Source organism: Pararge aegeria, chromosome 18 (assembly GCF_905163445.1).
Source record: "Pararge aegeria chromosome 18, ilParAegt1.1, whole genome shotgun sequence".
Classification (NCBI taxonomy): Eukaryota; Metazoa; Arthropoda; class Insecta; order Lepidoptera; family Nymphalidae; genus Pararge; species Pararge aegeria.
Genome location: NC_053197.1, coordinates 3,517,067 through 3,532,344, shown reverse-complemented (window position 1 = coordinate 3,532,344; position 15,278 = coordinate 3,517,067). Strand labels below are relative to the sequence as shown.

At 35.7% G+C, this 15,278-nt stretch overlaps 1 protein-coding gene across 1 annotated transcript; it reads right to left on the bottom strand.

The window, feature by feature from the left end:
- Positions 1–261: 261 nt before the first annotated feature.
- On the bottom strand, positions 262–7,565 carry LOC120631632 (connectin-like). Its single transcript, XM_039901287.1, has 2 exons — positions 6,524–7,565; positions 262–740 (listed from the first exon to the last, which is right to left on the bottom strand). The coding sequence occupies exons 1-2, from the start codon at positions 7,563–7,565 to the stop codon at positions 262–264; spliced, it is 1,521 nt and encodes a 506-aa protein (XP_039757221.1).
- Between the last annotated feature and the right edge of the window lie 7,713 nt (positions 7,566–15,278).

Genomic DNA, 15,278 nt, shown 5'->3' with positions numbered 1-15,278 from the left:
ATGTGGTGTCAATTGAAATTTTCTTTTGAAAAATGCAACCATTCCATCAGTATCTTCTTACGACGTTGTCACGTTCAACTATCGTCAGTAAGCCGACTTTACAGACAACCAATTTTTTTATTTTCTTTTTGTATTATTTTATTGTTATGTTAATGATGTGGTATACAAATAAAGAGTTAAATAATACCTAGCCAAGGCTCCTTACATTTCCGAAACAACCCCTTTCAAAATGTTTGCTTACACTCAAAACTTTGGACTACGCTACAATATCTTTGTTAGAGAGCATAATGTTATCAGACTGAAGGTTGACGCTAAGTACTTTCCGGAGCCCGAAGTTTTATAATATTTGACTTCGTCTTGCGTCGGTGGAGAGTATGAAGCTTCGTAGCTAAGTTTACTAGCGCAGGGTAGCATGTCAACGGGAATTTCCATTAGTTTCCTACGATATTCTATCTTGGAAACGTCCAAAGTATTTTCCTGGTCCTGCATAGCGTCATCGTAGGTTATGTCTTCATCGAATTCTTCATCTTCGTCAACTCTGTCTATATCCTTTTTATTAACTGGTATAACTTTGAAATTGGGATCAGTTTTGGAAGTTCTTATGTTTCCCAAGTTTGCTTTTAGTTTGATATCCATGATGCAGTTGAGACGGTCTAAAGAGGCTCTTACACGTTTGCTTCGGGTTTCGTTACGTAGTTTATGCAGCCACGATAGACGGCAGTCGCATGTCAGCTTGTTACCTGTTCAAATATAAAATATCACCGTTAGTCTTGCATAATCGCCAAAAATATTTTAGTATCTCTAAGACTTTTATATGATTTTGTCGTCATCGACATATAAACCCATTACCGGCCGACTACCTACAAGATACGGTCTTTGGTTACGGTTTACGGTTTTTGATTGGTCTAGTCTTAAACCCGTCCAAAATCTATCCCGTGTACTTGACCTCATTAGCGTGACGCGGTGATCTTGTACGGATCAAAACACGCGAAATAAATATAAAGGACGAAAAAATAACTTGACATTTAAACTAACTACAACTTTCTATGACATTCGAATTAATTTTACATACACCGCACCGACACGCACACACAAACACACCACAAGTAGACTTACATATTGTAATTATCTTTGGTAAACCTTTACAACTTTATATTACACATTAAGGATCTACTTATTTATTTCAATTTGTATATGATGCTATGGAAGAGCAGGGCAGCCTGCTACAAGTGCTAGTAGTAATATTAATAACTTACTAGGATGACCCCAATATTAATGTATTATTTTGCAACTGTACGAAACGAAATAAATATTTTTTGTTAGTTTTAAAATCATAATACGCTTCTGACTGTTATTGTTTGAAGAAACGACAAACTTGAGGACGGCAACAACAAAAATATTGCGCGTATTTACAACTAAAATACCATACATAAAGCCCGGTACGCAAACCAGTAATTTACTAGCTGAAGATAATAATTTTGATGGTTAATAATACATATTTTCACATATAAATCATCTTTATTCTCAAAAAAATGTTAGGTTCTTTATCATGTTCTCGCTTCTCTTAAACTGAAGATGCTTCAGTTTGTTTCTTTGTAGTAAAATATTAGAATAGATAGATGTCAACTTGAGGTGGGTCTTTTGTAGGGAGTTCTAAATTCCACGGGTTTATGCTGCTTGTGTCTAGGCGATCCCTGCGATGCGCTTGATGTCGTTGGGGGTCGACCAACGCTTCGCTTAAGAGTTCGGGGACGCCATACGTAAATATATTTAGTTATACTACCTAGTTTTTTGTCATTAAAGTTATAATAGAGCTAATAAATCCACGACCTTAACCAAAAAGCAAATTAAAACCAGTATTTTAATTCCAACTCCTACTGGTGGACCTATTAAATCATACCCAACAATGCAAGTGTAGTAACGAGCAATTTTGCGGCAAATATAATATCTCTCGACCGCGAAATACACTCGCCATTAAAACGTCACAGAGCAACAAACCACCATACATCAGCCGCTGATTCATAGACTAGTTGCTACGAATGTATTAAGCTTATACAGGTACAAACAAAACTCATTTACAGAAATTGTTTAAACAAGTTTAAGCCTTATTTGGAATGCACACGATTCATTTTTGTACGCTTATAAAAGGGATTCTGTCCTTTAATCCGTGTAAGCGGACTTGACTTTATGCACCCCTTCATGGGCGTAATAAATTTTTGTAGTGCACAATAACGGCCTAATGAATTTTATAACACCGTTATGTTATGAGTGTTTTATTGATACAATGAGATTTGTACTACGACAGAAATAATTGCAGTGGTAACTTTTCGGAGTAATGAGCGTTTTTGAAGTGAAACTTCTTTATCGGCGTTGGAAAAAAATTTAACGTAGGATTTTTCGGTTACGCGTCACATTTTTCCGTTACGCGCTATCTTTTTTGTGTCCCTACCACCGTTGATTCGAACAGTACTTTCTTCAGCGGAGTAGGGATAAAATGTCGTATAAGCGGACTTACTCCCATCCCTAGACTTGACCGTTTTTCTATTGCACCCTTATTTATTAATTCAAGTAATTAAAATATCACTTGCTTTAACGATTCAAGAAAACATCGTGAGGACACTTGCATGCTTTAGTGTTCTCTATATTTTCTTAAAGGCTTGTAGAGTCTACCATTCCGCACTTGACCAGCTTGGTGGACTAAACCTTTTTCATTCAGAAAGGAGCCCCGTGGCCTGAAGTGATGTTATAGAAACGAATGTCGGTACTTTTATTACATTGAAGTAAAAGTATGTTTGTACCAAATAAAAAAGAACAACAATTTCAATAAATGTTTAAACGTCCATCAATTCCATCACATCAATCCATTACCGGCCCACTACAGAGCACGGGTCTCCTCCAAAAATGAGAAGGGGTTAAGGCCGTAGTCCACCACACTGCGGTGTGCGGATTAGTGGACTCCACACACCCTTGAATACATTATGTAGAACTCTCAGGCATGCATGTCTACTCACGATGTTTTTCTCCACCATTTAAGCAAGTGACATTTTAATAAATTAAAAAGCACATAACTTAGAAAAGTCAGAGGTGTTAGCTGGGATTCGAACTCGGCGACCCGAAAGTGAAGTCGAGCTCCTACCCACCGCTTCGTTCGTTTCGTTTAAAGGTTAATGATCTCAAAAAAAACATGACTGCAACATAAACATTAATTGTTACGAATTTAACCAAATAAATCTTTGATCCATGACAAAGAACATAATTTAAAATTAAATCTTCTAGGGCGAAAATGACTGTTACTGTATTAACTTGATTGAGAAATTATAAACGTTTGTGAAATTGAATATAAACCTAATTTATTTTGAATTTTCACTTCATATCGCACGCAATTAACTTATGCTAAAGTTTCGCTTATTGTATTCCGAAGTATACAACTATTCAAAACATTTGTAAACACTACCTACACACTCATAAACCTGCCTGAGACAGGTGTAATTTACTCATTTTAAAAGCAATCTCAACTTTCAAACATTTTAACGAAACATTCAAGCAAACTCCTTCGCTATAAAGATTACCAACCTATAAATTATTAAGAAACTTACGTGATTAAATAAAACGAACAATATTTTGACCGATTTGATAAATCTGGAATTTTAATTATTTTGAAAATAACTTTCTATACTTATAATAAAACTGTAACTGGAAGATTTCTGTACATTTAATATATTTTGAAAATTTTGACCGGGGGATGCTTTATAATCGATACTAAGTCCAGAACAGATTTTTATTTAATTTTTGTCTGTCTGTCTGTCTGTCTGGGAATCACGTGAAACTACTGAACGGATTTAAATAAAATTTGGTATAGTAGTAGCTGATATTCCGGGTCAACATATAGGATACTTTTTATCCCGATGAACAATAAGTTTCCCCCGTAAATGGGATGAAAAATTTTATCAATTTTACTTCATACCTCCCTTAAATTCAAACCGATTTTAATAATTCTTTTTTATTTTAAAGTGTATACATGTCTTGTCTTATTTTAATATGGATCTGATATATATCGTCGGAGATAAAAACATTATATAATTAATATTTGTTTCACAAATAACAGTAAGTCGCAAGGCATATCGGACAACGATCGAATGCATGCGTCCACCATCCTACTAATATTGTAAATACGAAAGTTTGTGAGGACAACTAAAATAATGAGAACTTACCACGTAAAATAATATATATATATATATATATATGTATGTACATAGCTAGCCACGATGATTATGATGTTAGTATAAGATCTATTCTAGCTTCACGATTGACTCATACGCGGACGGAGTCGCGAGGGTCCACTAGTATGAATATAAAGCATTTGTATGAAACGATATGATAGCCTAGTGGGCTTCGGCGTTCCTTTCGGATTCCAAGTTCCGGAACACGTCTCTAACGAAGTTACATGCGTCTCTAATTTAAGCAATTAAATATCACTTGCTTTAACGGTGAAGGAAAACATCATGAGGAATCCTGCATGCCTGGTAGTTTTCTATGTGATCTCAAGGGTGTGTGAAATCTATCAATCCGCACTTGGCCAGAGTGGAGACCCGAGCCATGTAATGGGCCGTTAATGAGTCGATGAGGATGTTGAAAGTATTTTATGTCTGTGACTTGCAGAGTTTGTCTATTCGAACTTCTAAGGCTAGGTTTTTAATTTTGTTAATAAAATAGTTGATTGAAGATCATTGAGATTTACTTTTTACTTTTCGCGTAAGAATTTCTGTTGAAGCTTCATTTATTACTAAATTGTATTTTGAAGTAAACAACGCCCCAAAGCATTATATGTTTGCGCACTAAATACTCATTGCTAGCAAACTATTTATTTGCTATTGATAAATTATTGAGAGGTCGTAGCCTTTGTATACTTATTGTATAGTTTTGTTTATTCCTCTACAAGACATGTATATAATTTAGTTATTCTTTGACTGCAATCTCATCTGTTGGTAAGTATAGATACAATCTAGGATTCTGGCATTTAAATTAGGTCCATAGGTACAAATAATCGGTTTCTAGTGACGTCAGTAGGGCGTTAATTAGCCACGCCCAAAACCTCCTATCAGACGAATGGTACAGTTATAATTTAAGCTTTGAGATAAGATAAGCTTTTGAGAACGCATTGAGTGAAATCAATATTATAAATCGCTATGAAGCGATAAGGCCGACAAATCGTATACATTGTTTTGTTATACTTTTCTTTTTTATGTTCTTTTTGTGGTGTGCAATAAAAGTATATTCATTCATCCATTCATTCATTATAATTATGAATTCGAAAGCCTTATTAGTTGTTCTCATTTTTTGACTGTTACCTTTTCACGCCTAAATACAGAACAGATTTCACGGCGGATAAGATAGACGAGGTTAATATAAGCTGTTTAGAACACATCAAGTGAAATCAACATTATAATTATAAATTCGAAAGCCTTTTTAGTTAGTCTTATTCTTTGTCTGTAATCTTTTCACGCCTAAACTACTGAACAGATTATTATGTAATTTATATGGCACCCTTAGGAAGAACACGAAAACATACTGTATCCGTTGGATGTAAAGAATCCGATGAAAAGTCCTAATGTGTAATTTATAATTTCTTATACTCCACACCTAACAATTCTTCGGCAATGTACTCTTGCTTCTTGTTGTTGATTTTACAATTAAGCTTATGCCATATATAAGGAAAATTAAGCTTAATTTTCCTTATATATCATGGATTACCGAAAATGTAACGCCTGCTTCTATCCAATTTTGGAAAAATACCCCGTTATTCTAATAAAAATATCATGGGTAGATTTCCAAAAACGTATATTTTGTTATCCTTATATATTATATTACACCGTAGGTACGATCATTTTGTTTTCAATGTAGTCAGAAATGCTTTTTGATTCGGTTAATTAATTCCTCATTGAGTGGCGGGGTTTCAGTAAATCGCTGATAATAACAGTTTTTGTGGCCGCGGCTTTGATCCGGGGTTTTATGCGCTTTCACGGACCTTAATTAATACATTGATTAACCGTACATTTATTTGTGTGCTAATTATTTAGTATTACTGCTATATTAAGGAAGCTTCTGAGTATTAAACGGACCCTAAAGAAGCAAGATAAATCTTATTTATGATTATTATATAGGCTACATACAGTGGCATGCATGCGCAGGGTATTCAGATGATATAAAATGAAGAAAATCTCCTAGGCTAGTGGGCTCTTTATAACTCTTACAAGCCTATCCTTAAAAATTTTTATAACTCGTACTGGAGTTTTTTTCATTTTATATAATCTGCTCGTTTGGTGCTTACCCTGCATGCACGGCACTGGCTACCTAAGTTCGTTGATAAATTTATTATGCACGTGTCTCAGACAGACTCCGAATTAATAAAACTTATAGTAATACCCGTTTTTGTAAACTACATAGTGTCCCATAATACTCTACGTTGAGACTCTGTCATAGATGAATTAAAATTAGTATTAAAAATAAAATGTTAGAAACTCACCATCCAATGAGACTAACGCGTAATTCGTTTTCATATTTTCTACGACGTTGCGTAGCGTTTCTTGTTTCAATGTTTCCAAGTTGTTATTCCTTAAATCGAGAACATTCAACTTTTGTATTTCATCGAACACCCCATCATCCAACATTCCCAACTTATTATCGGCTAAGGAAAGTTTCTTCAGCTGAGTCAATCCACCGAAACCCCGTTCGGAAATAAATTCTATTTCGTTGCCGTCCAAGTAAAGTTCCTGAAGGCTCCAAAGTTCCGCGAACGCCAAATCTCCTATCATCATCAATTTGTTGTTCCTCATGTCCAATATAATCAGATTCGATAATCCCTGGAAGTTCTCCCTGACGACTACAGTTAGCAAATTGCTATTCAGATCCAATTTTATCAAATTATTCAAATGCTTGAAGCATCCGTCGTGAAGTACGCTTATCGTATTCTTAGACAGATATAGCCTCTGCAAATTAGGCAGGACATAGAAAACGTCTCTCTGTAATTCCGATATCTGATTTTCTATTAGACTGACATTAGCGAGTAGAATAAGATGGGCAAACGCCATTTTTTCCAGTTTTACGATTTTATTCTTAGGCAGCGTTATTTCTCGTAACGTTGACGAGTTCGTGAACGCGAAAGACGGAATTGTGTTAATATTTGCGTACTGTATATTCAAGTAGTTCAATCGATCGAGTCTAACGATGACCTTCGCTGGGATATATGTGAGCCCACCGTCAGCCCTCACATTAAAAGTGAGCCTTTCTATTTTTGGCTGAGAGTAAAAATTTGACCAGAACGGATCGTCCTCTGCTATGCCACCGTTAAAAACCCAGCAATCCGCTTTTGTAGCTGTTTTTATTTTAATACTCTCACAGTAACAGTGTACTTTGGACGCCCGATCCTGAATATCGCAAATGTTAACGTAATGCGAGTAGGGGGATTTTTCGGATTTCCATCTCCGTTTATCATTTTGACGACTCTCCGTCAGGTTTATCTCGACCGTCGCGAAGGCAATCATTAGGATTAGGTACTTGAAGTCCATATTTATTGCCTTTCACATCGGGCAAATCTGAAACAAAGAAAAGCTTATTAAGTACAATTGAATTTCGATTTGTCTTTTTAATACGCTCAAGGTTCTGAAGTCGGTTCATATAGTTTACTTCTAAAAATATTTTTTTTACGACCTTCCTGGCGCAACGGTGAATGCTATGAATTGAAGTAGGAGATCCCGGTTTCGATTCTTAGCAGGAACAATTTGGGAATTTATAGAACCGTTCTGGTCTAGTGGCTTTAGCCGTGGCTAGTTACCACCCTACCGGTAAAGACGTGCTACGAAAGTCATCGACTCGATTAAGTGTTCCGGTGCGATGTCGAGTAGAAATTAATTAGGGGTATGACTTAACAGAAACAGATTAGGGGTTAAATCCAAGTGCCTTACTCCCTAACAGCTTAGCCCGCTACCATCTAAGACTGCATCATCACTTACCACCAGGTGAGATTGCAGTCAAGGTCTAACTTGTAGAGAAAAAAAAAGTAGTAACATATAAAATCAGCCCTTTGTAATCTAGAAACATATTATATAGATGTGATAATTTTAGTACTATTTTATTTACCAATCCATAACCAAAATGTTATATAACCTTTGTAAAACCAAATTTTATTTAATTTAATACACTAATAAAAATACGCTTGATACCTGACAATATGGATACTAATATTTTTTATGTAATGTAATGTAATTAAGATACGCGGAAAATATATGGAAACATCGAGTTTTGGCGAAAAACCTAGGACGATTGCAGTGACGAGTCATAAAATGTAAGTGAGCTGACGTGAATTGAGTACGGGAGTTTTTTGGACCCATACGCACAATACCGCCAACCTGCATTGAGTAGCGTGGTGGATATTTGCTCTACATCTGTCTCTCTTACAAGACTTGTGCCTAGCGACATTTGTAGGCTGAGGTTGTTTTTGATTGCGACGCGATATCGTGTCGTGCCTTTTAAGTTACTTTCAAAAACATGAATATTTTGATTGGTATAATTTAAATAAAAGGCAAGTTCTTACTAATACATAGTGCTTCATAAGAATCTAATAATAATAAAAATGCATGGATTTGAAACCGGTCTATAATATTATGTAAAACCAATGTTCTTACCATTTTCTTTTCGATCGTATTCGGATTTGAATACAACCTTACGTATTTCAATTCGTTTACGGCTAAGCTTTTATATAATAGAGGTGCTCGCATCCTCAAAACATTGTGAACATCTCGAGCATAAGCACGAAAACTTTTCAGAATTCCATCATTGTATTTGCTATAGAAAAGTTTCCTCTTGAAAAATACTTTATCGTTATTGAAACTTGGTGCAACAAGTTCAGTGCAAAAAGATTATTGTAGGTACCGTTATTATGCAAACATCTGTATCCGCAGACCTGCTTTGAGTTTTTATATCCCGTGAAGATTTGCGCTTCGCTGCATTTTATGTGACTCAATTTTATTATTTCTTTATATAATATGAAGCTTTTAAACCTTTCCTCTGTGAGATAAATTTAAGATTGTAATTAGAATTTGCTCTTCGTTAGTGAGAAAGGATGAGAAAGGTAACCAAATAACATCAGCAAAATACTTTTTTTTATATCTAAATATATATAAAAGAAATGTATTGTTACTATACACAATCTGCAATATTTTGCTAGTATGATATTTTGATAATCTGGTATTATAAATATAATAAAATAAATAAACTACGACAATGCACACAGCGCTAACTAACTCCGTAGCTTGTGTTATAGGTACTAAGATGACTGATAAATATTTAAGTATACTTATTGTATAAGTCATAAATACTTACAATTTTCAGATAAAGAACAAGACGCTGAAAAACGTTCATCACACAAACATTTTCCAGTTGTGGGAATCGAACCCACGGCCTTAGACTCAGAAAACAGGGCCGCTGTCCACTGCGCCAATCGGCCAACATATTATGAATAATTATCCGCGGTCACAAAAACTGTTATTATCAGCGATTTACTGAATCCCCGCCACTCAAGGAGAAATATTTTATGATAATCTGGTTAGTAGAGAATCGTAGAGTTGATATTTTGCATAAAACTCCGGAGATTGAACTTGTTAAGACCGAAATCCTAACAAACACTAGACCATGCGCTATGTTAAATATTCAGAAAAAAAAATACCAGGCGGGCGTCTAACAAGGCCAACAAGAGGGACATGCCGTGGTGGATTTTAGTTTGAGTATACCCCCTTCAGAGGGGGGTTTACCACATATACTCTGTCCTGCCCAAGGGTCGGAGGTAGCAATAAAGCATTTCAACCACGCCAATAAAAAAAAACTTGTAGCATAGCTGCGAATAAAAACCCGGGAAGGAAACTTCTGCCTATAGGCTCGTACCCCTGATCAACCAATCGGAACAGAAACAGTTTAACTGACTAAAATGTCATCAACGCTCAGACTTTTTATGCAAGGGAGACTGTTGGGAACCCGGCATTTGTCTTATAGGACAAAAAGATACAGTGCTTACACGCTTGTATTCTCATTCAGCCAGTAAGTCCTAGACGGCAATCTCACCTGGGGTAAGTGAGGTCCCTGCGATACCCCAAATCGGTTTTTACGTGGCTTCGCACCGGAATGCTAAACAGCTTGGCGGCAGTGAGGTTACCAGCCACGGCCGAAGGCCTGCCACTAGTGCTACTCCGCGGATTGTTTACCTTTACTATATCACAAGCAAAGCATAAGGGAATGGAATAAAACCTATACTCTAACTATGACTGGTGATAATCTCTTGACATAAGAAACTAATACCTAGATCAACGATATAGATGCAAACTACAATACATCGTTTAAAAAGTTCGTTTGACTTAAAAAGTGTTACGACCTCTAAATTAGTATTCACCGTTTGAGAGCTTTATGAGTTACGACAATTAAGCATCCCCCTTGGCTTATGGGGAGAAGGGGAGTAAGTTAAATATGCACCCTTTATCCAAAGTACTGGACCGTTAGGTCAAATAAAGTTTAATTTAGCACTGCGAGTTTTAATTTTCTCTGTACACGTAAAGTACACTATGTTTTTCAGTAGAGTAAGTTAAAGCCATCTATAATACACGATTGGATCTGTGGCGTTAGCATACCCTGAACATGTACCCGGTGCATACTCTCTACATGCCATGTATGCACATGGTATTCATAAGGCGGTTAGATGACACAAAATGGAAAAATTCTCTAGTACTAATTACAGAAAACTTAAAGTAAGGCTTCGTACAACTTATATACAACTACCCTTAAGTTTCTATAGCTCGTATTGGAGATTTGCGCCATTTTAGATCATCTGCCCGCTAAGTGCACATGCACTGCAATGGGACATCCTGGTCATTAAACTAGCCGGCTGATGATGATAAATTAAAATGACTATAGAAACTGTGTTTTTTATTGCAGTCTGGCATAGTGATCTACTCTAAGTTTGGACCTAAAATAAGACTAGAATAAGTGTAAGTGTTAAATCCCAGAAGACTTTGATCCGAAGGCACCATTATGTCGAGTCCTAGAAGTGTTGCTTATTGTTTATGAGTTATGTTCCAACAAAACAACAAAACTGTGGGCGTGATAAATTTATACACCCTATTATAATTAAGCAAATAAAAAGTGTTTTGGGGAATACAGTATATTATTAAAATTAGGTAAGTAGATTTATACGTTGTTTACGTTTACATATTATGTTACGTTAAGTTTTGGGTGAAATACTTTTGTAAAAGTGATAAAATACTATTAGTATACCATAGTTTAGGTTTTAGTAATCGTGTGTTTTTGTAAGTTTATTTGTTATCGTTTTCTTTTAAACTAAGCGAGCTAACTTTTACACGATTTCTCGTAGTTGGCGAGACGAGATAAATATGCCTACAACTTCCTCATCCTATTTCTTCAAGACAAGACGAGAAAATATGCAGACATCTACTCGTATATGTCTGTGTCTTCGGCCGCAGATATACAAAGACAAGCGATTTAGCGTTACGATTAAGAATATGGGTTTAATATTACTGCTATACCCCACAACAGGTTAGCCCGTTTCCATCTTAGATTGCATCATCACTTATTAAGATTGCAGTCTAGGGCTAGCTTATACGTGAATTTAAAAAAAACTATTGTAAGTTATTTTTTTTTTAAACGTGGCTTCTTACAATATTAGCCGGCACATTATCTTTATGTGAGCTATCCACATAAAAGTATAATTTAAAAAGACATTACTAATAATATCATTCCAGGAAGTCATGAGGGCCCGGGCCTTATATTAATTACCTACATGATACTTGCCGCGACACGAGCGATACTAATGAAGTAATTAAGTTTAATTGGACGTATGACAGTATGGTGGCGAGACAAAAGGATTCGACCGAAACCGTCACGATATAGGGTTAACGTCTTTATTTCTCATTTGAGTTGTTGTAGATGAAATTGTTTATGTTTGTAGGTTATGAGTACATACCAACTTAAAAACAAAAGAATAGAAAATGTTCCTTCATACGCTCGGACGCTTGCACACTAACACGCGCACACTCACACGTGAATATAATATACCTACACCACCCTTTTTTCCATGATTTAATTATGTCAGTTAGTAGGATCGTGGATATAGAAAATATATATATATATATAGGAAGGTGGTGGCCAGCGTATTAACTTCAAGACTAGCAATGTTCAGGATTGCACTTAGATCTTTTCTTAATTAATAGTATTCTTGGAGCTAAATACCTAGTTTCTTAGCAATAAGTATTTATTCTCATTAATGTTAGTAATTTTATTGTAATTTTATAAATGATATCATTAAAGCCAACATTAGATTTCTACTCTTAAAAGAAGACTTCAGCGATATATTGATACTACTTAGTTTCTTACCGAAATAAACTATTTTTATTTTTTGAAGCCCACCAACCTGCATTAGAGCAGTGTTGTGGATCTATACTCTATAACTCTGTCTCCCCAAGGAGTAAAATAAACCAACTGGACCGAATCTAATACCGCATATTAAGCACTGCCTCCTGTAACACAGTTAAACTATCGCACGAGATAGATCCTCGCACTAGTGAATTTTATACGTTTTTTTAATATTTAAAAGATATTATTATTATATATCTTTTGTTATCATCATCATCAACTCAATACAGGCCCACTACATGGCGCGGGTCTCCTCTCAGAAGAGGGGGAAGAAGAAGGGGTTAGGCCGTAGTCCACCGCTGGCCAAGTGTGGTTTGGTACTTGCCACGCCTTCTTCACACGCCTTCAAGTACGTTATATAGAACACTCAAGCTTGCACGATGTTTTCCTTCACCGCTAAAGTAAAAGCTGCGTGCCAGGAATCAAACTTGAGCCCCCTGGAAGGAGGGAGGAAGGTTGAATCTTGTTTGGCTTATTTAATTTTATTTTTATTAGATAAAGTATAAAAAATCATTCATTCCAAAATTCATCGCTCCAAAACTATCCATTAATTACTTCACACGGCAAGAATGTAACGTGGGTGTGACATCTGACAAGGGGAATTAGGAGTTAAAACTTTTGTGACATTACAATTAATGTCGAATCAATGAAATCATGTACAGATGTCTTGATAAACATTGTTGCCAACATACCACTCACTATAATATTACAAAGAGCTAAAGTTTGTGATGTTCTAGGAGGTAATCTCTGGATATATTGAACTTAAGTTTGTGTTGGATGGTCCATTTATCGAGGAAGGATTGAGGTAATCTAACATCATGATACGACCAATAGGAGTGAGGCATCACTGATACATGTTGCACAAACGGGAAAAATTATTCCTTTTGAAAGCTTGCGATGCGTGCGAAGCGCCAAAACAACGTATGACAAAATTATTCTTCTTTAAAAGTTCTAAAAAAGGCTGCAACAGCATATGTCTATATTTTAAGGTTGGCTTATTACCATTATACCATTATGACCATTTTTAGAAATCTTATTCTTACTAAAATAAAATAAATCCTACGTTACTTCAGGATAGTATAGCTTTCTTACGGTGGAAGAATTATTAAAATTGATTGTTTAAAAGTTTATCTATATTAACAAACAGACAAATAATTAATCCTTACTCGTTGACGGCCGATTGACGCAGTTTGCAGCGACCCTGTTGCGAGCCCAATGCCGTGGGTTCGATTCCCACTACTGGGAAATGTTTGTGTGATGAGCATGAATGTTTTTCAGTGTCTGGGTGTTTATACGTATTATTGATGTATATTATTCATAAATTTGGGGCGATGTGTGTCTTAGTATATATATTTATATTTAGTATAGAAGTATACATCACATCACATAGAAATAACTTGAGTTCCATACTCAAGTTATTTCTAAATGGTATAAAAATTAAAAGTTAAATACGGTGTTAGCCTTGGGCCAAATACGGAGACAAGCCCAGGGAAAGAAGACGAGAAAGAAGCCAAGTGGGCGGGGCCTCTGTTTTACTTTCGGGGGACTCGAACCCCAGCACGCAGAAATTTTTCTAAGTTATGTGCGTTTTAAGAATTAAATATCACTTGTTTTAACGTCACATGTCTGCGAGTTCTCCATAATGCTCTCCAGTCCACACTTGGCCAGCGTGGTGGGTTAGGCCTCGTTTCTCACTGGGAGAAGACCCGTGCCCTGTAGTGGGCCTGTAACGAGTTGATAATGATATTTAAAACTACAATACTGAAACAGTGCTGTATTAGAACTTAGCAATTCGAATCAGGAACGTTGATAAAAAAACACGTTTCGTGCGTTGGTTTTGATAGACGGAAATACAACAACGTTTAAATGAAAACCGAAATATTACTTCGCAGGCTTTAGATGTACGTTTACTGTCTCCGAGACTATCTGTGAAACCGAAACGCTAATAGTTTTTGAGTAAAACACTTTTTATAAGGTACGTGTCGCGTAGCGTAGGTACTATGCTCGTGTCGGTCTTTTAACTTCAATAGGGCTATTTAGAATGTTTTGAATTAGTTTGTATGGACGAATAAATATGTTTCTTTTGATTAAGTATTTTTATTTAAATATACTTATGCACCTTTGAATAGTATTTCGTAATTCGGTTACTCTTTGTATAAACAAAGCATGAACCGTGTCTTTGTTATTTGTTCTAGCAAAACGGCGTCTCTTTGAATCTGTGGGAGTTGTTAAAATTAAAGTCTCATTATTTTCCAAGACTAAGTTACTAAGTTAAATCAGTTTGATGGGGACAACAATCAACAGCATCTTTAATCGAAGCTACATAACAGAGCGCAAAGCTTTTATAGCAGCAGAGGCATTAAAACAGTCGCCCATTGTAAGCTAAACAAAGACATTAATTTCGGAGTCAACTTTTCTTTTTTTTGTTTTTATGTGACGGCTTCGATAAAGTTTTAAAGTCAGGATCGGAATCGGGAATATCTTTATTCAAATTCGCGCGTTTTGACGACTCCATTTCCAACAATATTAATTACTCTTCGCTTAAATTGCACTATTGATTCACAAATTTTATAAATGCGATCGTACTGCGTGTATAAACCGACAAACTCCCTTTAATATATTATTTTATATATACTACTTCTACTTCTATTTCGAATGCTGATAGGTTTTTGGGATGAAAGTAACCTGTGTTGGCTAGACCTTATTACGATATTCCATCAAAATCCATTAGCCATTTTAGTCTCATCAAACAAAATTGTGCTTTAGATATATCTTTTATTATAAAATACTAATGCAAGAACTATTGT